We start from the raw sequence: 23398 nt of genomic DNA, 5'->3' as shown, positions 1-23398 counted from the left end.
CTCACCGGCAACCCTTTACAAGTACGTATCCTCGATGCCCTCGGTGCAACAGCCGACGCTACACATCACCGGAGTTTCAGATCACGGATATTATCTTGGTGTTACCAACCGGCTTCACCAACTCTAGAAGTGACGTGGGCAGCTTTCAGTGCATTTTCAAGCCATATATTAACACGGCGATTGAAGTTGCGAGTTTGCATTAGAAGATGTCCCGGATCATTGATTGTGTATCCCATCGTGTGGCATCGTACTGGAAGTTTTTGCTGAAGTGGGAGCACCACCAGAAAGTTGCTGATACACCTAATGTGTCACTTGGTTCGATGACTAAGACTATACATTGCCGTAATAATATATATCAATGAGTCCTGTCTGTGAAAAAACATGGACTTATTCTGGCGGGAGAGGTTCACAGAAAAGTTGTACTATGTTCCGAGGAACACAACATGCAACCCACTCAGATAAAAATGTACCTCCTTAGAAGTCTTTGAGATAGTTGATTTGTCCACCTCATGCACAAACAGGAATACATCCATGTCTGTATAGATGTCTTTAGAGTAGTTTGCACGTGAGGGGGCATCGTAATGTGGGGAGAACTCCGTGCGGAGACTCGCCGAGAAACTTACCCATCAGTCATCAGATTTCACGACACATCAACAGTAAACACTCTCTCACATAGAAACTATAGAAAAGGATAGACCATGGTATACAGAACTCACGAAGGAAAGCTGGGTATCGTCACCGGCGGCTCTCGAGGTATATCTCTCCATTCAACCCTTTGCATAAAGATCGACCCTGACAGAGCCAGGAATCGGAGAAGCAGTCGTCAGACGCTTAGCAGCCAAAGGCTGCAACATTCTAATCGTCTACACCTCAAACTTATCCAAAGCACTCACAGACAAAATCACCTCTGAGCTTTCGACAACCCACAAAATCCACATTTCCAGTGTACAAGCAGACCTCACTGATCCCGTCAACGCTATACCAAAGATCGTCGATGCCGCAAAGGTATTCTACAAATCATACTCACCAAGTCCTGCTGCTAGTAACGGCAAAGAACTACAAGTTGATATCCTAATCAACAATGCCGGTGTGGGATCCAATCAATTCCTCAACGATGCTACAAAGGGTCCCATAGACATCACGGAGTATAATCGGGTGTACAATGTCAATGTTCTGGCACCACTATTACTTACTCAAGCTCTCGCCCCGTTTCTGCCTACGGATCGATCAGGAAGGATTGTGAATGTGTCTAGTGTTTCTTCCTCAATTGGATACGAGGGTCAATCCGTGTATGCTGGCACGAAAGCGGCCTTGGAAGCAATGACGCGCTGCTGGAGTCGAGAGTTGTACGACAGGGCTACTGTCAACGCCGTTAATCCGGGCCCTGCGTGGGGTGACATGTATGCGCAGGCTGGTGAGAAGTTTTGGAAAATCAATCAGCCCTATGTTGATGCCGCGCCCCTGGCGGCTTATAATGGGGAAGAGGCAGTGTTGAAGGCTGCGGGAGATGATGCGGAGAGATTTGATAAGACGGTTAGAGAAGGTATGGGAGGGAGAAGACCGGGTTTTACGAGTGAGATCGCGGGGACGATTGTTATGTTGTGTACTGAGGAAAGTGGATGGACAACTGGTAGTGTCGTTTGTGCGAATGGGGGTATGAAGATGTCTATTGCATAGGCCTTTGCGGCGAAACTAACTGTACAGTATTCTGTCATGTGCATACTCAATCTCATAGATAGTTCATACATGGATCTGACAGTTATAGAGACTTGCCAGTCTACCAAATCCCATAGAAGCAGCTAAAGTTACCACAATGCCACACAATTGACCGCAAAATACTCAAATGCCGATCCTCAATATAGTAATACGCCTTTACATAGCTCACACGGAAGATGGAATACAGCGCACCAATCAGATTAATAGTTTCAGCATCAAGTTTGGCCACATTCATCAAAACCACTACCAAGAGTATCAGACCCAAATCAACTGAAATGACATGACCGGGGAAGGAGGAGAGTACGTACTAGTACTAGCAAACAAAGCAAAAGATTCAATGGAATTCTGATGCGCCGATTGCGCTCGCTGTATCTGCTGAAGCCTTTTGCGGGTCAATTTACCCTCGGTGACAGCGCGTTCGCCGTACTTGGCGAGATCAAAGCGTGGATTCTCGTTGTGGTCAAGTCCGGCACGGATTGTGAGAGTACGAGGGGACGTGAGCAGATATGCGTATGCCCAATTCCAGAGGATGAACGCAGAAGTGTAATTGTTGGCTGCGAGACCGAGGTTTGTTATTAACGAGGTCCTATATTCACGTTAGTTAGCGTTAGATTGGTCTATGAGGGTTGTATGCAGCTTACATTTTTGAAAGAACTTCTATCGGTATGTTAGTAGTTGATTAGAAGAAAGTAAAATTGAGGAAATAAGCATCACGGGCCATTTATAGAGAAATTTTGCCAATGAATCGGCGAAGCTCATCCTGATGGATGCCGACGTCCTCCCAGATACGGGATGTGCTTTTTCCTATTCGAGGTTAGATGATTCCCAAGCACGCCCTACGTAGTATTCATGGGGATAGATCATACTCCTAGCGTCGAGGGTATGCCCTTGGAAATTGAAATTTCTGCTTCATTATTCATTCTTCATTATCATAATTTATGCAAAGGTAACAAGATCCTCCTCTCCCGATTCCTTAATCGAATATGAATATGTAGCGTGCTCAATAGAGTCAACAACCCGCCAAACAAACACACCCCAGCCAAAAATCGAAACTGAGACTGAGACAAATCGCTGCCAGTCCAGGCCTCTTGCCATTCGACATCATCCGAATAGCCTATAATCTGTCCTTGCTGGTCTAGAGCTGCAATGCGGAGGAAGTAACCACTACTTCCTTTGAGCGGAGGCACTGTGAATGAAGTTTCAAAGCCGGTCTTTTTGAAGCGGCCGATTTCGTGGTCTTGGAGATCATTGTGTTTAGATGGAAGAAGTTGCTTGCGGGCTTGGAGTTGCCATTCGGCGACTTCAGTGGCTCCATTCCACTGGACATGTAATCTGCGTACGGAGGTTTTGATGATGGGTTTTGTTAGAGGCTTTCCGGTCCATGTGTGTTTAGAGACACGAGATGAAGCAGCAGATCTCAGAAGCCTAAAACCAGACAGTTTATCCGAAATGTGTTTTTGGCATAAAAGTTCACCGTCAGCGGTGTATTCACTGAACCCGCGACCTCCGGCCCAGCTAATGAGCACATTCCCTGTTCCCTCCGAGACCTGAATGTCTCCTGCAGAAAAGCCCTTTGGCTCCTTTGGGCTGTTGAATGTTTGTTGTACAACAGCTTGCGCCGTGTGCGGATTTATTTGAATAACCATGCCGCGATCATTTGTACCTGAATCCGCTTTATCCATCACTGCCACAGTTGCATTCTCACCCCATCGCGCATTATGTGGCCATACGAAATCAACAACCGGACGACCACCAGCCCTGAAATCATTGGCGTGCCCTCCCAAGTTCCATTGAACTTGACCAGAAGTTGCATCAACCGACATCACCGCGCGCATATTCCCCGCTGAGACGAGGTAAGCACCCGAAGGGCCTTGATCAACGCCGGTAATATGGAAGTAATCGAACGGGTGGTCCTCTGTTCCTTCGCCATCCTCAAGTGCTTGTAGTGTATTTGCGATAAACACATGATCAGCAGCCCTCCACTCATACAGCAAGTTCCCCGTGACGATGTCGATTTCTTGAAATACTGCATCCAGAATCCATCCGTCTCTTGGTCCACCGATGACGGAGAGATCGGCTCGGCGTTTGTAGTTTGCTGCTATCAGAGCAGTATCGCGGCGTGTTATCGTGAAATCGTGCAAGGAATCAATCATCCTGCCGACGGGGGTCACGATATATCGTGTCGTATAGCTAGAATCAAGCTATCAACCAGTTAGCATTGTCTAAGCACTTTATTAGCGGTGGTAGTTTCTACCATATGATATGAGCCATGGCTATATGGCTCTTTGATCCAATATGTGAGATAGTCCTGACCGCGGAACATCTGGACGCGAAGATTTTGCGTCAATGAATTGCGTCTTTCCCGCCAGATCAACTCGCCATTCTGATCAACGATCGTGGGGGAACGGCCATCTGGGATAGAGAATATATACCCGGGAGTGCAAATATCCGCCGACTCAGCACTGAATAATGAGACGGGTGATCTTATCAAACTATAGTCGGGAACTGATGGTAAGTGATGTTGTTTAAGATCTCTTATTGAAGAGTATGGTTGCTCGACGAGCAGTAGCAACAACGTCGCAATGATGGTAAACAGCGCGCTCAATCTCACAGTCCATTTGCGCAGAGTTTTGGGCCTTTTTTGCGGCCGTGATGGAGACATTGTCAACTGTATCGGAAAGACAGTAATATCTTGGGGTTTGGATGTTGATGATCTCCTGCCTTCATGACGGTGGCACACCCTGAACAAAAACTCGATACGTAGTATGGAGCACTGCAATTATCTTATCGGAGAAATATAAAAAGAATATACAAAGTCTTGTACAGGAACGCGACGGAATAATATATCATTCGACTAGAGACACTGACAGCGTGATAATCTCGGCCTTACCCGGTTAGGGTCGTTGGCGTGATGCCCTTTGTCAAATGCATCTGATAGCTTTGACTAGCAGTAAGTAAGCGAAGTCATGTCTAAAGCTAGACTCAGCTAGTGAGTACTTATTTGCTTGGCTAGATAATCATCAAATAAAACAGCAAATGATTAGTCTGGAATTAGATTGTCCGAATCATGCCTTTTCGGCTTTTTTATCATGCGCCAGCATTCTCTCCACTAATTCCGGGAGGAGATAAGACAATGGCTTGCTGAGAAGCTAAGCAGACGAAGGTGAAAAACCTTGGAAGACTGCAGTTTGGTCGTGTTAGATAGTTGGTAATGTGGTATGATAGTTGAGACATGTCTTGTTGGCATGGAGCTAGTCAGGTAACTCTAAGACATGTCTTTCTATCGCGTTCTTGGCGATGCCTGCCAGACCCTTGGATTGGTATCGTGAGTGAAGGTTACCGTATTGCATTGCAGACACAGTCAGATGAACTGACTGAGGCAGGAATAAACAAAGCTGCTGTGTGCGAGATAGAAAATCATCGTATCGATCCTCTCCAGTTCTGACTACACGCAACAGAACCTCAACGGTTCTTCCATGCCATCAGCTTCCACAGTAAGATTCCAACACTGAGCCTGGAAGCTGCAGATAGCAAGAGTAAATATGTAAAGGCCATGAAAGAAGCATCATCATCTCTAAGTGAGAGCGAGATAGCATCAAAATTGTAGAAAGAAAGAAAGAAAGAAAGAGTCAAGAAATCCTTCCATTGCGGCGACATAGGCACTCGGGGTAGTTTATCTGCTTTAATTAACTATGTTAGTTAAGTTAGTTAATACCGAGCTACGCTTATTAATCACTCCGCGCTCAAAGACCCTTCGGAGTTCAAGCGCACAGTCTCCAACTCCGAGCCCGATATCAGGTCTATTCAAGCATCGCATCTCTCTTTTCCCTCACTTTGAGCAATATCGGAGTAAAACCAGGCAAAAAATTGAAATCGTGAAGTTGAAGCGTAGCACTGATTTAAAAGAAATGTCAACGACCAAAAGGCGTAATGGCCAACTATCATCGTGCGAGCCTTGTCGCAAGGTATCTCTGTCTACTACACCCAATTGAAAGGGGAGGAGAATGTATTGACTTAGGGCTAGGCCAAATTACGTTGTGACCATGCAACCCCCATCTGTGGTCGATGCACTCAGAGAGGTCAACAGAGTACATGTATATACCACCCGGCGCCTATGACACAGCCTCGACTGGCCATCAAAAAGTCAGAACTTAAGAAGAAAAGGAAGCGAGAACCGTCCCTGTTGACGGAGAGGGGGATAACATCGACCAATTTTCTGCAGAGATATCGTATTCCTGCTGTAGATTCTCAACATGAACAACATCAGCATCAACCTCAAAATCAGGCAATAAAGGAGACCGATCAAAGCGAGGTTGTTGCTGGCGTACCTGACGAGACAACGATAAAGCTCAGGAAATCAGTGTTTTCGACCGGATTCTTGGGTCCTTCTAGTTTCTGGGCGGCGTTTGACGAACCTACTGAGAGTAGTAGTAATCGTGGAGCATCAGGGACTGAATCGTCACAGACATATTCGACTCCAGCGCATTCTTCATCACGATACACCGAGTCACCACCCGGCATCGAAACAATGGCCGTCGTGGACTCCGAATCCGAATCCGCAATCGCAGACGCAGACCAAATCGAATGCGGAGCCAGAATCCTCGTCTTACTCGAGGATCTCCTGCTCTACCAAAAACTAATCCAGCACCGATTCACAATCATGGAACCCTGGGTCTTCGGTCAAAAGCTCGTAAACGAAGCACTCGCCGGAGTCTACTCACTACGTCAAGAATGGCGCCACGGAAGCAGCAAACTCTCCCAAACAAAACTCCTAATCTGGTCTGAACGACTGTTTGAAAATAGCGCAAAACCTATTACTACGCATGCATCCATGACGATTACTGAATACTTTAGGTCGATTGCCGCAAGATGGGAATCGATTGGATTGGTGTTTTCGTGGGTGGGCGTTGCGGCGCTCATGATTCCGGATGATCATGAAGTGCTTCGGGCGGAGGACGGGTCGATTATCGATGTGCAAAAGTTGATAAAGCTTGCTGTTGAGGTTACAGAGATTTGTCTGGGGTTTTGTGATAGTGTGGGGACGTTGAGTGATCCTTTGGTTTGGTTTCTGTTGCAGCAGACTATATTACTTGGTGAAGTACATGGAGATAGCGGTAATTCTTTTCATGTCCTGATGACTAGGAAGATAACTGATGAGTATAGACTACCGAACCTGGCGAAAACTGGGAGATCTATCAACAATAGTCTTTGCTCTGGGCTTACACCGTCCCAAACCCGACCCGTCTGTCCCTTTATTTCTGCTTGAGATTCGTAAACGTGCAATGTCAGCCGGGTTTGCACTGGATAAGCAATTGGCTACTCTACTCGGACGGCCTCCACGAATCGCATGGGGATATTGTGATATACAGTACCCGTTAGATCTGTCGTACGAGACAATCTGCCAAATATCCGAGGGAAAAGATGATCTCTCTCGACACATTGGTGCCGACGGCTGGAATCTAGACGATACAGTCACTTCGGGCACTCGTGGAAGAGTCAATATCATGCTTGCTATCATCCGAGAAAAGGTTCTAGCCTTATCACTTTCACCACATTCTGACGATTTAGAACAGCGAGTTTCGTACGTCCCTCCCCCGTCCTCCTATCTCATCCTGCTAAGGATAGACTGACATAAAATAGAGCAACATGCGCCGAACACGACCACCTCCGCCAATCCCTTCCATCAAAACTCGAATGGCGCCCAAACTTCCATCACAGCAACCAGGACACAAATTGCAATTTCCTCGAAATCATCAATCTCGAATTCCTCCATAATGACTTTATACTCTATTCCGTACAGATCAGACGCATGCCCGAACGAAAGGATAAATTGATACAGGCCGCGCGGAAAATGTTGAGTACGTTGCTATCGTTAGTTTCGTCGAGGACACCGGCGTCATCGAGTAGTTTTCGATCTTCTTGGGATGTACGTCCTCCTTCTCCTTTCTTAAAGTCACAACTAATGTGTGTATCAAAAATAGCTATGCTACATTGGCCTCCCATGCGCCGGAGTTCTAGCGCAAGAGCTCCTCCAACGCTCTCAACGCAAACAACATCGTCTCCAGCCCATCGCGCAACCAAACACAACACCCTTTCCCAGGTCCGAAATCATTCAAAATCTAAGCGTATTCGCTTCTTTATTGGAGACAGCACTAAATATTCGATATGGGAATTATGGGATTGCTAGGAGGGGGTTAGATGCTATTAGGAATATTTTGGATCGAGTTTTATCGTCGGATGAGTATGATGAGCAGCAGCAGCAAGAATCTGTTCCCGGATATGGGAATGGAGAGAAACGAGCTATTCAGGATGGGAAGGAGGAGAAGCAGACTGTGCAGTTTGCTTATCCTTCGCACTCGACGGGGCAAATGATGCTTCCCCCGTCTATTCCACCACATCAACAAGAACAAGCGATAATCATACAAGAACCATCAATCACATCATATACCCCGACACCAGAAGGACCAGGCCATCATCCCACACTTCCAACACCCGCAGCTGTATCCATCACTGGCCCTGGAGTTGATGCCTACCAACCAGACGACAACATCCTACCGCTAGACTTTATGCAATGGCTAGACAGTTTTGATTGGGCTCAGGAATCGTTGTTGAATTATAGCTAGTTCTCGACCTACAAATATAGTCTAATATGAAATGAATGATGCCCACGAAACTGGTCTTAATTCATGGATGAAGCAGGTATGCTGACAGCAATGTATACATGATATAAACCTGTGATCGAATCTCCCTCACAAGAGAAAAGAATACTATGCACTTCCGTTTTCGCGTGCAATCAATCAGTGAAAATAAATACGAGAGTATACAGATGATACCTGACCCATACATATAAACCAAAACATACATGCCCAAAACGCAAAAGGGGGAATAAAAAAAAAATCCAATCCAATCCAAGCCAAGCCAAGCCAAGCCAATCAATCAACTAAATAAAATCACGATGAAAACATAAACCCATGGGTATATGGAAAAGACGAAAAGAAAAGAAGAGGGAAAAAAAAGCTACAACCAAATATCACCCTCTTCGCCCTTGACCCAAGCACTCCAAACCCTCTCATATGCATTTTCCAAATCATTAACCCAACGCCTCGTGTCAAACAATCTGCTTTGCCATCGATGCGTAAATAGCATTTTACGTAATTCGACCAGTCTGCCTTCACCCCTACCAGTTTTGGAGGAAGAAGAAGAAGAAGGGTAATGCAAGTCGCGACATAATCGACTCGCCTTTGCGCGATAATCTTCATCGGAGATGGCGATTAGTTCTTTGCGGGCTTGATGGCCTGCTTCGGTATCGGGTAGTGCGCTGCTCAGGATACTTGATGCCATGCGGGAACACATTTTGTATTTGTAGCGTGGGTAGGTGAGCATTGGTGTTCCGCTCCAGAGGATATCGGCTGCTGTTGTGTGGGCGTTGCATTCGGGGGTGTCGAGAAATAAATCGACGACTTGTGCACGTGCGATGTGTGCTTGTTTTGGCGCGACGTCGGTGAAGATTATTCGTGAGGCGATTTCTTCGTTTGCCCATTTGACGGCGCAGTCTTTGAGATTTTGTTCGCCGAGTTCGGGGAAGCGTAATAGCCATAAAACTGCTTTGGGGATGTCGGACAGAATACGGAGCCATGTACGGAATGTTGTCGGTTCAATCTGGTTGTGTTAGTCTTGTTTCCTGTTAAAAATATGGTGGGTAGAATACCTTGTAGAGTTGATTGAAATTCCCAAGAATGATGGCATCATCCGGAAGACTCGGGAAAAGCTCCTTTCTCATCTTCCATCGTCTCTCCTGTTCTCGCTCCCATGCAATATGCGGCGCATCGTTGTCCGGCGCACTCTGTCGATGATCGCAGCAGAAAAACGTGTCTCGAGTATAAACAATTCTTTCGCCATACATCCAATTCTCCATTTCTTCCGCATGGTCATCTTCAAAGATGTGATCTTCAATACGGTACTCGCGTCTTCCAGGGCTCAATGTGTCACGCGGAATAGATAATTCGTCTGCGAGAATGTAGTCGCACCACTCGGCTCCAAGTGTACCGGCAAAGCCCATAAAGGACATTTGAATCGGGGCTGGACGAGCTGCAAAGACTTCATTGCGCGCACCTCGAGTATATCCGTTAAGGTTGACCAGAATGTGAATTCCGTCACGGACAATCTGGTCTACCAGTCGGTCAATTGGCCAACGGCTCGCATCATAAAACTGCGGCGCTTCACGCTCAATCTGTTGACGATGTGTAGAGTTGTCACTGGCAGTTGTCGCGTAGCAGTAAGCTTTGACACGATTAGGATTGTGGAATCCAAACACAGACTGCATAAGGTGTGCTAGAGGATGATTATTGAAATCCGACGACACGTATCCAACCTTCAAATACGGTTGTGGCGGATTTGGCGGAGGATACACCGTTTGTGGCAGCCAAGGAGAGCGGAGTGTAGCACTAGAAATACGCAGACCGTTGCGTTGCGAAATATGCCGAATCTGTTTCGCAGAAAGAGGGCAGGTGAATGTATGGAAAGGAAGCACGGTCGGAGCGTTCGGTGCCGACAGACCAGCCGGTAGCTGAGGCCGCCTATACCTAGACAGTGGATATTCTTTGCCGTGAACATGAAAATCCTGGTACCATTGCCAAGTGATGGAACGAATGATACGCTCCACAAGTCTAACAATCCTCGATCCTTCCCACTTCTGACCAGCCCAGGACTGTAACAATGAAACCAACTTCCGCGCGTTGCCGTTATACTGTGCCATGGACGATACTTGGGCACATAGTTGTTCGATTGCAGCCGTCGTGAGCATACCCCGACCCCACGTCTCTCCATCCTTCAACTGCTTATCGACAATATCGGCCACTCGCTTCATCCACCCAAAGCCGACTTGGACGCTTTCAACATCTCGAGGCATTCCCTTATCGTCAACGTGCACCTGATCCGTAAAGCCATATCCATTGAGAACACCCCCTCGACCAGTCCAGTTGCATACAGAATTAAGAGCATTCGCCAGTCCACAAACTGCTTCCGCAAAATCCGGGTTGACTTTGACAGCCCTTTTATAGTAAACGATAGCATCGTTGATGCGCCCGGCATCTTTGACGGCGTTGGCTAGATTGGCAAGCGCAATGTCAAAATTACCGTCGTATTGGACAGCTAATTCGTACATGCGAATAGCGGCGTGAAGCTGGCCAATATCCTTCCACAAGCTGCCCAGATTCGTGTACAGATGCGCATGCTTAGGGTCGAGTGTCAATCCATACGAATAATATGCTAAAGCAAGCGCAATCCCACTATCAGGAGCAACACCGGGTATTTCTGGTATCAAAGACTTCCCGGTGATACTGCGTGGCCGTACCTTGGCCGGTCCATTATGCTGGAGGCTGGCGAGGAGAATGCCGACGTTGTTCGCGGTGGATGGACTAGGTTGGAGGGATAACGAGAGATAGTACAAAGCCAGGATATCTCTAACACCGGATGAGGCCCCCCTTGGAATACCCCTGGTAGATATACTCGACATGCCGTCTTGATATATCTTAGCCAACGAAAGTAATGAATTACTGGTAGTCGAGATTGCAGCTTTCCGTGCCAAACCCTCAGCCACATACTCAAGACCTGGAGGATATCCGTAAGGCGGGAAAACTAGAGTAGCGGTTTGAGTTGCCTTTTCCGGAGGAAGTAGAAGAGGATTTCCGCTCAAATCCTCATCGCCAGTAGACCGACCGTATCCGTTACGGGAGAAAGCATCGACAATCTGTTTAATCAACCCAGTGATTCCGCGACATCTGCGGCCTGAAGCAATCAAGATAGCCTCCTCGAAAGCAGCGGCGGCACCTGCATTATCACCCAGAGCGTAGAGCATATTACCTTTGGCATGGACGAGTGCAAGGATTCTACCATTGTCCGAACCTGGGATCGCGAATCCACTTGACGCAAAGCCTGCCGAGATAGAATCATTAAGATTGATCCTCATGGTCAAAGCATGATCTAGATCATTGTCGTAATCGAAAGCAACGCGATCATACGAATTTGTGCTCTCGGCATCACTTTCAGTTTCGCTTGCATGCTCGTCGGATCGCAAGTAATCACCATTTCGTGGCACACGTAGACTGTTCTCGACGAATTTTATAATGTTCACGGCTTCTCTTCCACGATGACTAGTGCATAACAAATTGATCAGGTGTTCAACGGCTTCAAAATAGCTAGGCCGTAACTTGACGGCACGTAGCCAATGTTGAAGTGCCTCATCTTTTTGGTCCAATGCAAGGAACGTTGCGGCAAGATTGCTGATAGCCTCAACATGTCTGATAATTATTAGCAGCCGGAACACACATGTAGAACCGATTCACGTACCTGGAATCTCGAGCAATAATCCTAGAATACCAACGAGTCGCTTTTTGATAATCTCCTAGGCCATATGCCAAGCAACCACCAAGCAGCATACCGTCAATCCACTCCCAATTGCTTTCATTGCACAAATGAGATAGCATTTCAAGAGCAGAGGCAGCGCTAGCCATGGTCGTGTTCTCGGACGGAACAGAGCCCGTTAATTGCGCTAGGGAAGTAGCAGAAGATTTGCGGATGGTATGGAAACCGTCAAACTGTGAATTACTGTGAGTGTGCTGATCGAACATGAGCCCAGAAATGGGCATATTGTTGAACTGTCGATTATTTACCTGGCGACCCGATCCATGAGGGGGCATGTCAAACCTAGACGAGGGATAGCTGTTGTGGCGTGGCATGCCGATATGACCAGAGAAATCCAGTCCAGGTTGTCGGGGGGGTTTGGGGAAGATGGCGGGCTTCAAGTTTCGCTGTGGCTTGCCGTCTGCAGATGAGTTTGAGACGCTGTTTTTCCTTGCATGGTGGAGACAGGCAAGAAGATCAACGTATACGCCATGAGCCCACGCTAGAACCTTTTTCTTGAATTCAGCGGTTTGCACGCGAGATTGCGGATCCGCGAGAGACGGAGGAGGAGGAGGAATGCTATAGGTAGTGTGTGAAAGAGGTCTAGCAGCAGCATTATTCAACCCGCTGGCAGCGCGCACATGGTAGGGTGGATTATTGCGATGCTGGTCTTTGTTACCCAAAGAAGGGTGGTGGGAGTGACGCGGAGGAAATTTACTATGCTGCAAAAGAAGGTCATGTTTGCTGGATGGTAACTGATTCCATGAGAAGCCAGAATCAGGGAAGTTATTTGATACCGGGTATGATGGAGACTGATTCAGCATAGGAGTCTGCAAGTCGAACAAATGGTTGGAGGTTGTGTCGGCTGAGAATGTCGGGCCAATGAAACGAGAATCCCTCTGTGCAGCAGGACGGTATGGTATATACGCACCGTCCGGCCAGTACGGTCCATAAGGACCAGTCCCAACGGGTGCAGTTGGGCCGAGAGGCGATTGAAGCGATGAAGGCAAGACAGTGGGTATTGATGGGCCATTCTGTAGATAGTAAGGTAACTGAGGTACGGGGGGTGTTTGATGCAGGACAGAGTCCACACCTGGCTGGAAGGTCAGAGACCGAACCCAGCTCGGCCCTGTGGCGCTTGATTGATATTTGTCGACGGATAAGCTGTTATTGTTGGTGTGATTCTGACTGATGTCCGATTGGAAAGCAGGGGGGAAGTTCTGGTAGTGCAGTGGTGATACGTGCTCAACGGGAATAGGCTGCCATGTGTAGCTGTCAGCCGAGGGAACCGGCTGCGATGATGAGTGTTGTTGTCGAGAGTCGAGGGATGAAACTATGATATGTTTTGCCGCCGGCGGCTGGATTGCTCTATCACCAGGAGTGCCGTCATAACCTGCTGCTAGCGTTCCGTTCGGCGTCTTTCTCCTCAATGTATGTTCGCCCGCCTTGGTCACTTTGGTCGCATCAACAGTGTCTGGATTGAGCGACACCGGTCGCTGCACAGGATGGGGATACTGATTTCGAGATCTCGGGATAGACGTTGCGACTCGGTCGAAATCTTGCTGGAGGAAGGGACGATGTTGAAAGGAACTGGCGTTGGTGTGTTCATGAAGATTATAAGGTGGACATCCAAGCAGCATGTCGTAACCGAGGAGGCGACGATCCATGTGATGGTGCGGATGAAACTGCGACGGGAGAGCCATGGTGGGCAGCATGTTGTCTGTCTGTCGGTCTGTCGATCGGTCGTCAAGCACTCACAGAACCGACGGTTCTGTGGTCGAGATTGCTCAGGTTGTTATCGATCTCTCGATAGGCGTATTTATTCGACGATAATCGGAATAGTGTACTAGCAGATAGATCTTCTAGATGACACCTCTCAAATCATTCATCCACAGGCGTGATCTTTTTTGAGTCGTTTTCGACACCGCATCATGAAGTGGTCGGTCGTGGGGACATTTGGGAAGCCCAATCTGCTGATGGACAGTGATCGAATACGTGTGAATCGTTGGACAAGGTGTCGGAGTCAGTCCGTCAGTCAGCGAGTCAGTCTTCCAGAAGGGGTCAAGAAAGAGATTGAAAGAGATTGAAAGAGAGATCAAGTGTAAATTCCTGGCAGCCAAGTGTCAATGCAAGGAGGGTCAGCGGCTAAGGCGAAGCAGCCATTCCAGCGGACCAGTCAGATGGCGGGATGCAGGTATCCGGGGAAGAGGAGCCACTCAGTCACAGTGCGTCGCACACCGAGAGAAGGAGTTCTAATTATGAAAATACGCTCCAGCAATGTACAACAAACGAGTACTCAAGAGAGCGAAATTGAAAAGAAGAGAAAAGAGAAGAACACAGGCATAAATCCATGATCAGAAACAACGGCTGGGCAGATCCACTCACTGGGATGGTGAGTACATACTATGTAGTAAATAAATACAGGGCTGCCTGGTGGAATCCTGCGAGTGGGCCGCAATTGCTTGCCCGTTACAGGTCGATCCGATCCGATATCTCTAACAAATACGTACTCGTGTAGAATCAATAGAGAATGTAAATAGATAAATTATAAATATGAATATAAATATATAAAAATATGTATCCAGAATACCAGAATAATTAGTAGAATAATCCACAAAGCACGTGAATCTCTCAATTCATTCGAACGTCCTCCGTACAGAGTATACGGGGTGTCTATCGTAGAGACACTACAGAGTACTAATACTAGAGTAACTAAAACGAACCCACGGCGCTACTGCACGCTATTCTAGTCGTCATCAAATGGGCGGCGATCGCATCCCCTCGATCGCATTTCAGGTTAATGCCTTAGTGAGACCCTCTGTATTGACTTTAATATACGTGCTCCATACGTGCTCCATACGTGCTCCATACGTGCTCCATACATACATTTAAGGCATCCATCTATGCACCCGGTTCCCTGGCAGACGATAAAGCACGTCTGCACTTGCCACATTGCACTTGCCCATCGCACCTTCCCCGAATACTTAGCTGACTGCCGGCGGTCGCTCTTTCTTTCTTTGCTCTTTCCTTGCTCTTTCCTTGCTCTTTCTTTCTTTCTTTCTTTCTTTCTTTGCTTTTTCATCGGTGGATTTGCAGTCCCACCGCCCCACTCCACCGTCTCCACCGTCTCCATCCGTTCCATCGAATGCATTATCTTCTCTTGACAGTTCACTATGCACCTATACATAGTATTCTTTCCGCTTACAGGCGAGTGCATACAGTACAATGGACGGCCGGCATCAAGCAGAGATAAGGCTGACTGATCATGACTAAACAACTGTCCTGATCAGACTCGACGTAAACACTGGATCCTGTGGCGCCAGCCCTTGTGGAGGTGGGCGCCAGCCGATCCGGTCACTGTGCCCGCTTGGCTCCCCGCTATTGGGTGGGCGAGCCGATGAGGCACGAGCTCTGATTTTCTGTGGGCCAGCGGGTCTTCGGCCCCATTCATTCATTCATTCATTCATTCATTCATTCATCCACCCATCCACCCATCCACCCATCCATTCTCTCGATGCCAGCCAGTCATCTATTAATTCAGTGAATGGAGGAAGAACATTTCTTGCTTGGATAGTATCCCGAGATTTAGGCCGTTCGATATGTATCTGCTGTGAGAAAGTAGCACCGTCGATGGAGCGCGATGGAGCACGATGGAGTACTATGGAGTACTATGGAGTAACTACTTCGTATGGAGTGACTATGCTAAGCTCGTGTGGAGATTGGACAGAGTCTCACCCCAGCCACACCACTCTCTGGACTCGGTCTGAGGCTTGAACTCTATTTTCCTCCATGATTCCATGGCTGCCTCATTCCTAAGGCTGCTCAGCCTCACGCGCAGAACAAAGAGGACATGCTCGGAAGAATAACCAACAGACAAATAATAAAATAGTTGTACGACGCATGCTCTGTCTATTCATTCTTGTTTTACGAGTAAGTCAGTCGGGTTATACCAACCAATCTCCGAACCCTCCCTGAACAAGTCAAAGCGCATATAATATCGACGGCCATTTGGGTGTCCTGCAGAACCTTGGCATCCGGTCAGTCCATTCATTCACCCGTCAATATATTAATCATGTTAGCAAAGAACCCGGTCTACTATAGTATACATAGTACATAGTACATAGTACGTCGTACATAGTACATCGTACTATAGTATTTATTTGATGGAAACCTGTAAAGTCGTGGCCCACTTTCCCCACGCCTTTCATAGGATCGACATCTGAAGTCGTTAGTAGAGACGATCTGTACGGAATACTCCATACGGCTGTGTCTACGGAGTACTACTAGTACTGTTGTGTTGTCGACAGGTCTATGTGCGGTACCGTTCTTGGCCTGTTACCAGTTCACATATCTACTGTCGACCTACCAACCGTTCCGTGGAGCCTTATTCCTATGCATACCTAGCCCTAATGTGTCCTGACTTGGCAGGTATGCCAAGTCATTTCATAGGATTGTACGGAGTACTATGCAAAATTCCCTGAGGAAGTACTGATGCAAGTGAATATTGTCTGCTGCTGTCATAGGTATGCTGAATATCCGGCAGGTTGTTACAGTTGTATTCGTTCATTGCACTGATGGTAAGTAGATACAACCGATATCTGCATAAATTAAGTGAACAAAATAAAGTCGATTCCGTATCGTGACATACCTGCATATGCAAGCATAATGAAGCATTGAAATAAGGAACCTGCCAAATGGAACTCCCGCCGCGGATAACTGTCGCCAGTCTGAAACGTATCATGAAGAAATTGTTGATACACTTTCAAACCCCCCTCCCCCCCGGTTTAGGTTTCTGCACGTCGGGACGGGACGTATCTCGGTGATGTTGGAGCCATTGCATTAAGACAAATGCACGATGATTGACGGAGACTGATCTGTCTATTTCTATTTCTCTTTCATGACCAGAAAAGCCAGAAGAGCGAAAAGGATATCGGTCATCGCTGAAGTGCTCAGGGGGCATCTAGTTGATCAAATTCGCGGGAAATTACCTGCCCGAGAGATATAGGCCTGGGATGATACCATACGAAGGCGTTCCGAAGATGAGAATGAGGGATAGAATAGTAAGTACTTACTCCCCCGATATGTTCCAAGCATTGGTCCTATGCAAAACTCAGTGCAAACCGAGAGGTAGAGCGGAATGAAGCCATTGCCAAATCGTATGTTATCAAGATAAAGTGGCCCGGCCGAACTGCGGATTACGTGAAAGCTGTAGCTAACGTTAACTGCATGAGTGAAAGAGAAGCTTGGCGAGCTTGATTTCAAGTCAAGGTACGTACAGTATAACCCAGTAGTATCTCGAAAGTGCTTGTTGGATCTCAGTTAGAGCGGCATTTGCGGGTTATGCGGGTAGGTACATGGACATGATGTCAATGATAGCCCGCCCAGTACTCGGCCGATAGATCGTGATTCTTAAGATCTGATCTGATGGTCGATAACAAAATATTCAGATATGAGAATGGAAATATAGTTATGAGCTGGAAATGACTGCATGCACAGTAAGAGCTCCTACGGGAACTGAGTTGGAAGTGAGAGATGTCTCCCGGATATCGTTACGTATGTACCTAGCTAGATGTATGAAAATCGCATATCGAAGCCAATGTCTTTAAGACGGATGTGTGATACGATTCTCATTGATGGTGCCAGTGACATCCAGCGATAAATGACGTTCTCGGAAATGGAGTTGACTCTCGCATCGGCCCGCGCTGACATCGATTTGAAGATGACGTGAGTCTCATGCCAGAAAGCATAAATACCTCCTCGACCACCTGCGCTTTTCTAATCCCAACATCATCAACACAGACCTACAATCAACATGGCAAACCCAACCCCCTTCACCTACGAAAACGAGGTCTTCGCCAACGGCCTCGAAAACGTCAAACCCGCCATCAGCTTCAACCCTCACGACTGGGAATCCCTAGCAAAGGATATCCTCCCAGCCGACAGCTACGGCTACATCTGGGGTTCTGCGGGACTCCGCGAGACAGATGACAATAACCGCGCGGCCTTTCGTAAATGGGCACTGATTCCCTCACGACTCGTGAAATCCGATTTTCCGAGTCTCAAGACTGCCCTCTTTGGGCAGGAATATGATTATCCGATTGCTATTGCGCCGATTGGTGTGCAGCGTATCTTTCATCGGGATGGCGAGCTTGCGTCTGCTACGGCTGCGAGGAAGCAGCATGTTCCCTACATTTTTAGTAGTGCTGCTGCTACTAGTATTGAGGATGTTGCGCGGGCCAGCGGAGATGGAAAACGCTGGTATCAGCTATATTGGCCGTCGAATGAGAATAATGAGATTACGGCGAGTTTGCTCAAACGTGCGCGTGATGCTGGTTACTCCGTGCTTGTGGTCACGTTGGATACATACATTCTGGGCTGGAGGCCGTCAGACCTTAATAACGGGTACAACCCGTTCTTGCGCGCAGACAAGATTGGCGTCGAGCTGGGTTTCTCTGACCCCGTGTTTCGACGAAAGTTTCGTGAGAGACATGGCGTAGAGATCGAAGAGGACATGGCCACAGCCGCGTCTGAGTGGGCGCATACCATATTCCCGGGACTAAGTCATGGTTGGGAAGACCTCAAGTTCCTTCAGGACCACTGGGATGGTCCCATTGTGTTAAAGGGTATTCAGAGTGTGGCGGATGCGCGACGTGCGGTCGAGGCTGGGGTGCAGGGTATCGTGGTTTCGAATCATGGCGGTAGACAGCAAGACGGCGGGATTGGGTCGTTGGATGTCCTGCCTGAGATTGTGGATGCGGTGGGTGATCAGATTGAGGTGTTGTTTGACTCTGGCGTGCGCGGAGGAGCGGATATTGCAAAGGCATTGGCGCTTGGAGCGAAGATGGTGCTTATTGGGCGGCCGTATGCGTATGGATTGGCGATTGCGGGTGAGGCAGGCGTGACGCATGTGCTCAGGTGTATATTGGCTGATTTGAATTTGACGCTGCATCTGTCGGGGATTCAGTCGGTTGCTCCTGAGCATCTCAATCGGAAGGTTTTGCGGCGAGTGAGGGATTGATGGCAAAGTATACAATGACAGCATAAAAGCATTGTTTTAGCTAATGCAATAGAATTACATCTTGCCATCAGCTCGTTCTCTGTTTTAAATTTCCTATTGTAACAGTATCCTCACAACATTGTCAGGTATGTATCACCACGATGACCTTCAATCTATCAGTGAGGTCTCCGTAATTTATGCGCTCAGTATTCAACACATACTCACCCAAATTACCCACATCCGGCTCCGAGAATATCAGGTAAAAATACTTCGGAGTCTCTGCCAGCCAAAAGGATTCCATCCGATCCTGTTCCGATGGATGAGGAATCGTGCAGTCGTCCAGGCCTGCATGCGCAATGTCTGTGACGGTGTGTTGAATGATGTTATTGAACATAGTCCATGCTTTTTTCTGAGCAGATTGGGTCACCGGTGATTCGGTATAGGATGAATATTGACTCGATTGCTTCGGGTCTGATACATGTATTTCCGTCAGTCCTTATACCGGTTGACATCATTAGAGGACGTAGGGAGCTACCGTAGGATATGTCTGCCATCATCAACCTCTGACGCCCCTAGTGCGAGATGTCGGAATATAGCTTTTGCCGACTGCTTAGTCAAAGCAATCTCTACTCCACGGAACTATTTGGATTCATTCCAGTGACAATCTTCATTCTCCTCACAGGCAACTATATACATCACCTCCGGCATAATACCCAACGGCGCACTGTCATACCCCCAAATGCAGCCATCTACCAACTTGCGAGCCACAGATATGTCTTCCGTGTGTTCAAACATTTTTGCTCCGAGGGCAACCATTCCTCCTGCAAAGCAGCTGAGGTGTTGAGCCTTTGGCTCGATTGTAGAACGTGATTCGCCATCCTGCTCGTACCATGCTACGGAGGAACTGGTTATGAAGACATCTATTTTCGTAGAGTCGAATAACATCCAAGTGCTCATTACTGTCCGATATGTTTTTCCTATCCCTCCGACAATCCATGCTCATATTCCTGCTCTGAAGGATGCTGTATGACTTCCTTCCACTCATCAAACATTATTTTCAACTATATACATGTTACATATGCGGTCCATTCAGCTCCTCGCATCAATCCTTCTTTCTCGCATAGTATCCGCCGAAACGGTCCAGAGCTTCTGGACAGCCCCAAATGGCGCACTCGGCGGTAACTTCGAGCAGACATTCATCGACGGAGAAACACCACCTATTTCGCGGGAGAAATGGAGCTCTGTGTGGACAAAAGATTTCCTGGACAATGCCACTGTTGCAGGTTGACCTCGTACAATTATGAGCAGTATCAATTTTCTCAGTTCCTCACAGGTACGTAACGCTACCAAGATACTTGGGCATATATCTACGGCTTCTTGAAATTGTTCTGAATTACCTTCTAATGAGCTACGTCTATTAGACAAAACCGGCATCTCCAAGGCAGGATCCGTTAGTATCACAAGCACCGCAAGTGTCACATCGACACCACCAACTACAACAAACAGCCTCAAATACCACAGCTACATCTTCAACAGACCTCAGTATTGGTGCAAAGCCGGGTTCGGAGTTGGAGCGGCAATTGGTGCTGCAGTTGGCATTCTGGTCATATTGGGAGGATTCATATTCCGTCGTCGTTTGCACAAAAAAGACAATACTAGCTTCTGGTCGGGTTGAAAACCCACCGGATTATTATATGGTAACTGGCAATCGCTTGAAGCATGCTTACTCACCGGAGTCTCTTCATGGACAACTCCCTATTCCGCCAGTGGAGCTCGATGCAGGAGGTCGCTTCTGATCATTTTACGCGTTCTTGGTGGCTTCTTTGGATTAGCGATGAGTACATGTAGATTCCTTTAGGTTCAGATCAGATTTTATTCCTGAATATATAGTGATAGTAATTATATCTTTCCCGTTAAAGGTGTCATGATTTATCCTTGCAAGCACAATAGAAGGAGAAAAGAAAAGCCCCAACTCGAAACACCAAGTCCATGAAAAAAAGACCCTTCCTATAAATCAGAAATACTATAAGAGACCTCGTATCAGTTATATATGGGCGTTATTCCTGGCTTTAGCGGTCAAAGCTTCACCAATACGGGCATCAACATTGCTGAACATGGCCGCGACAGCATCCCGTAATTGAGGAGGAACAGTCTCCAATGTCTCCACAACATTGGCTATCCATAACCTCTTCTCATTATCGTCCATGACTCGAATCCAGAACTTGCGTGGCTGGATATAGTCGTCGTCGTCAACCTGAATTTCATTCTGGGCCAAGATCGCGTTACGCTCAATGCGCTCGGTGATGGGCGTGTTATACACAGCTTGTTGGCTGACACGGCCGGTACTCAATGTGCTGCGCACGTAGTTGGGTTCACCACCGTAGTTACGAGTAATAGTTCCATATCCGTCACGCTCAAAGGGGGCGAAGACGGGGCAGATGGCTCGGTTAGGGGGAAGTTGTGTGTAATTGACACCGAGACGGTATCGGGCGGCATCAGCATAGGCAAACATACGCGCTTGCAACACTGGGTAATCTCTTAGCAAAATGCCCAAGAGACAGGAAAGTTGTTGGCTACTTACTGGGATCCGGTGTCATGGCGATACCGGGGACCATGTTCGCAGGGCTGAAGGCGGCTTGTTCAATCTCAGCAAAGTAGTTTTCGGGCTGGATGTCCTGGTCAGTGTCTACTACTTATTTGCACTTAAAGTCAGGTCGTACATTTTTATTCAGTGTCATTTGACCAACTTCAATCAAGGGGAAGTCCTTGTGAGACCAGACTTTGGTGATATCAAAAAGAGCCCTGCCGTAGTTCTCAGCTTGTTCAGGCTCCATCACCTGCAAGTAGAGTTTCCAGGCCGGGTACTCTCCGCGAGCAATGGCATCCCAGAGATCCTGACCGTGGAAGTCGGGATTCACACCGGCCATACGAGTGGCATCATGTGATGACCATGAAGTGACGCCAGCTGTAGGCTTGAAGTGGAATTTGCAGTAGCGTATCTTGCCGTCTGCTGCGACGAGCTTGAAGGTATGTACACCGAAACCTGTAATGCGGCGGATAGAGTCCGGGACTGTACGAGAGCCGAAAAGGTGCATCAAAGCGTGGACACTTTCTGGTTGATTGACATGAAAGTCCCAGAACTGAGAAATTTAGATACGTTAGCTCGTGCATTATGAGAGACTCGGCGTAGCTTTAGAGTACTTACCATAGTCCAGTCTGGACGGTTCGTTGCAGGGTCTCGCTTGTGGCTTCGGTTGAGGGATGGGAATCTGATCGGGTCACGGACAAAGAACACAGGCTGCTGAAAGTTATTACCAGCAACTGCAAACGGGACAACAGGCCAATTGTACAATGTGATTTCCAACTATGTCATGGTTACCTTCCTCTGTGAAGAACTTGACAGCAAAACCTCGAACATCACGGACGGTATCTGCCGCACCGCGTTCACCAGCAGTGGTACTCAGTCGCCAGAGCACTGGAGTCTTCTTGCCAACACCGTTGAGGAATTTGGCAGATGTGTATTTAGAGATATCATTGGTGACTTCAAACTCTCCCCACGCTCCGGAGGCTTTGGCGTGAACAACACTGTATGATATCAGCTTGAAGACACGTGGACGTGGGAATATTGAACCCACCGTTCAGGAATGCGTTCACGATTAAAGTGTGCAAGCGTCTCAAGGAGGACTGTGTCACCGAGTGTGGTGATGCCACCGCCTCCAATTGTAGGTAGTGTAAGGCTGACAGAGGGGTCTGGAATGGGATGACCTTGGAGGATGTTAGAGAAGGACAATCAATGTATCGAATCTCTCACCTTCGGCGGTCGTGAACTTTGGATTAGACATTATGAATGTGTTATTATTTTGATGTGTCCTTACAAGGGATGGCTGTCTGTCTGAGTAGACAGTCCCCTCTGGGGATGAGAACCGATTTAATACCCCATAAAGCCAGTCTATTCACAAACAAACTGTTTACACCGTTATTTGAGGTTATCGTCGGCGCAACTGCGGTATTTTCTGATGTACGTAAAATAGTATTTCCTCTTTAGGAAGGGGTACTAATGGGCCGAAGCAAAGCCGTCAGCAAAGTTAGGGCTTCCGCGGTTCCGGGGCTTTTCCCCTACAAATCTCGAGCCGCTTGCGTCATAGTTTAGAGGCATATTTTTGCAGGATGAATAAATAGATCTCAACTAATGACTAACTCCACTAACTCCCCGGGTACTACTCAACTCCTCAGAGTTTTTTCAGCTAGTTTTGCCTTTTTTAGTAACAGTAAGCATCTCAGGAA

The 23398-nt window shown here is 47.5% G+C and overlaps 8 protein-coding genes across 8 annotated transcripts, besides 5 other annotated features; 3 read left to right on the top strand and 5 right to left on the bottom strand.

The window, feature by feature from the left end:
• Nucleotides 1-642: 642 nt before the first annotated feature.
• TSTA_019660 (short-chain dehydrogenase, putative) lies at nucleotides 643-1769 on the top strand. The gene is made up of 2 exons (XM_002484093.1): nucleotides 643-753; nucleotides 806-1769. The coding sequence occupies exons 1-2, from the start codon at nucleotides 699-701 to the stop codon at nucleotides 1675-1677; spliced, it is 927 nt and encodes a 308-aa protein (XP_002484138.1). The 5' UTR covers nucleotides 643-698; the 3' UTR covers nucleotides 1678-1769.
• Nucleotides 1770-1777: 8 nt separating this feature from the next.
• TSTA_019650 (uncharacterized protein) lies at nucleotides 1778-2437 on the bottom strand (the record flags this gene model as incomplete). Its single annotated transcript, XM_002484092.1, has 4 exons — nucleotides 1778-1959; nucleotides 2025-2302; nucleotides 2358-2373; nucleotides 2431-2437. The coding sequence occupies 4 exons, from the start codon at nucleotides 2435-2437 to the stop codon at nucleotides 1778-1780; spliced, it is 483 nt and encodes a 160-aa protein (XP_002484137.1).
• Nucleotides 2438-2645: 208 nt separating this feature from the next.
• On the bottom strand, nucleotides 2646-4697 carry TSTA_019640 (uncharacterized protein; the record flags this gene model as incomplete). The annotated part of the gene is made up of 2 exons (XM_002484091.1): nucleotides 3971-4697; nucleotides 2646-3917 (listed from the first exon to the last, which is right to left on the bottom strand). Exons 1-2 carry the CDS (start codon nucleotides 4376-4378, stop codon nucleotides 2646-2648), a joined length of 1680 nt encoding a protein of 559 aa, XP_002484136.1. The 5' UTR covers nucleotides 4379-4697.
• Nucleotides 4698-5321: 624 nt separating this feature from the next.
• Nucleotides 5322-5344: a microsatellite.
• A 64-nt stretch (nucleotides 5345-5408) lies between these two features.
• On the top strand, nucleotides 5409-8339 carry TSTA_019630 (uncharacterized protein; the record flags this gene model as incomplete). Its single annotated transcript, XM_002484090.1, has 5 exons — nucleotides 5409-5681; nucleotides 5741-6830; nucleotides 6880-7297; nucleotides 7357-7642; nucleotides 7698-8339. The coding sequence occupies 5 exons, from the start codon at nucleotides 5409-5411 to the stop codon at nucleotides 8337-8339; spliced, it is 2709 nt and encodes a 902-aa protein (XP_002484135.1).
• TSTA_019620 (UDP-N-acetylglucosaminyltransferase) lies at nucleotides 8308-13832 on the bottom strand (the record flags this gene model as incomplete). The annotated part of the gene is made up of 3 exons (XM_002484089.1): nucleotides 8308-9375; nucleotides 9425-12014; nucleotides 12064-13832. The coding sequence occupies 3 exons, from the start codon at nucleotides 13830-13832 to the stop codon at nucleotides 8734-8736; spliced, it is 5001 nt and encodes a 1666-aa protein (XP_002484134.1). The 3' UTR covers nucleotides 8308-8733.
• Nucleotides 8615-8648: a microsatellite.
• Nucleotides 13833-14657: 825 nt separating the features above from the next.
• Nucleotides 14658-14694: a sequence feature (AT_rich).
• Nucleotides 14695-15123: 429 nt separating this feature from the next.
• Nucleotides 15124-15189: a sequence feature (GA-rich).
• A 372-nt stretch (nucleotides 15190-15561) lies between these two features.
• Nucleotides 15562-15657: a microsatellite.
• Nucleotides 15658-17791: 2134 nt separating this feature from the next.
• Nucleotides 17792-19135, top strand: TSTA_019610 (FMN dependent dehydrogenase, putative; the record flags this gene model as incomplete). Its single annotated transcript, XM_002484088.1, has 2 exons — nucleotides 17792-17841; nucleotides 17917-19135. 2 exons carry the CDS (start codon nucleotides 17792-17794, stop codon nucleotides 19133-19135), a joined length of 1269 nt encoding a protein of 422 aa, XP_002484133.1.
• Nucleotides 19136-19256: 121 nt separating this feature from the next.
• Nucleotides 19257-20071, bottom strand: TSTA_019600 (endoplasmic reticulum mannosyl-oligosaccharide 1,2-alpha-mannosidase, putative; the record flags this gene model as incomplete). The annotated part of the gene is made up of 2 exons (XM_002484087.1): nucleotides 19257-19585; nucleotides 19777-20071. 2 exons carry the CDS (start codon nucleotides 20069-20071, stop codon nucleotides 19257-19259), a joined length of 624 nt encoding a protein of 207 aa, XP_002484132.1.
• An 899-nt stretch (nucleotides 20072-20970) lies between these two features.
• Nucleotides 20971-22956, bottom strand: TSTA_019590 (catalase, putative; the record flags this gene model as incomplete). Its single annotated transcript, XM_002484086.1, has 7 exons — nucleotides 20971-21640; nucleotides 21696-21780; nucleotides 21835-22254; nucleotides 22320-22412; nucleotides 22465-22699; nucleotides 22750-22879; nucleotides 22926-22956. The coding sequence occupies 7 exons, from the start codon at nucleotides 22954-22956 to the stop codon at nucleotides 21159-21161; spliced, it is 1476 nt and encodes a 491-aa protein (XP_002484131.1). The 3' UTR covers nucleotides 20971-21158.
• Nucleotides 22957-23398: the final 442 nt, after the last annotated feature.

The sequence above is a fragment of the Talaromyces stipitatus genome, genomic scaffold (genome assembly GCF_000003125.1).
Source record: "Talaromyces stipitatus ATCC 10500 scf_1105507295549 genomic scaffold, whole genome shotgun sequence".
In the NCBI taxonomy this organism is placed as follows: Eukaryota; Fungi; Ascomycota; class Eurotiomycetes; order Eurotiales; family Trichocomaceae; genus Talaromyces; species Talaromyces stipitatus.
The sequence above is the reverse complement of the archived record's forward strand: the minus strand, read 5'-3'. Positions and strand labels throughout refer to the sequence as shown.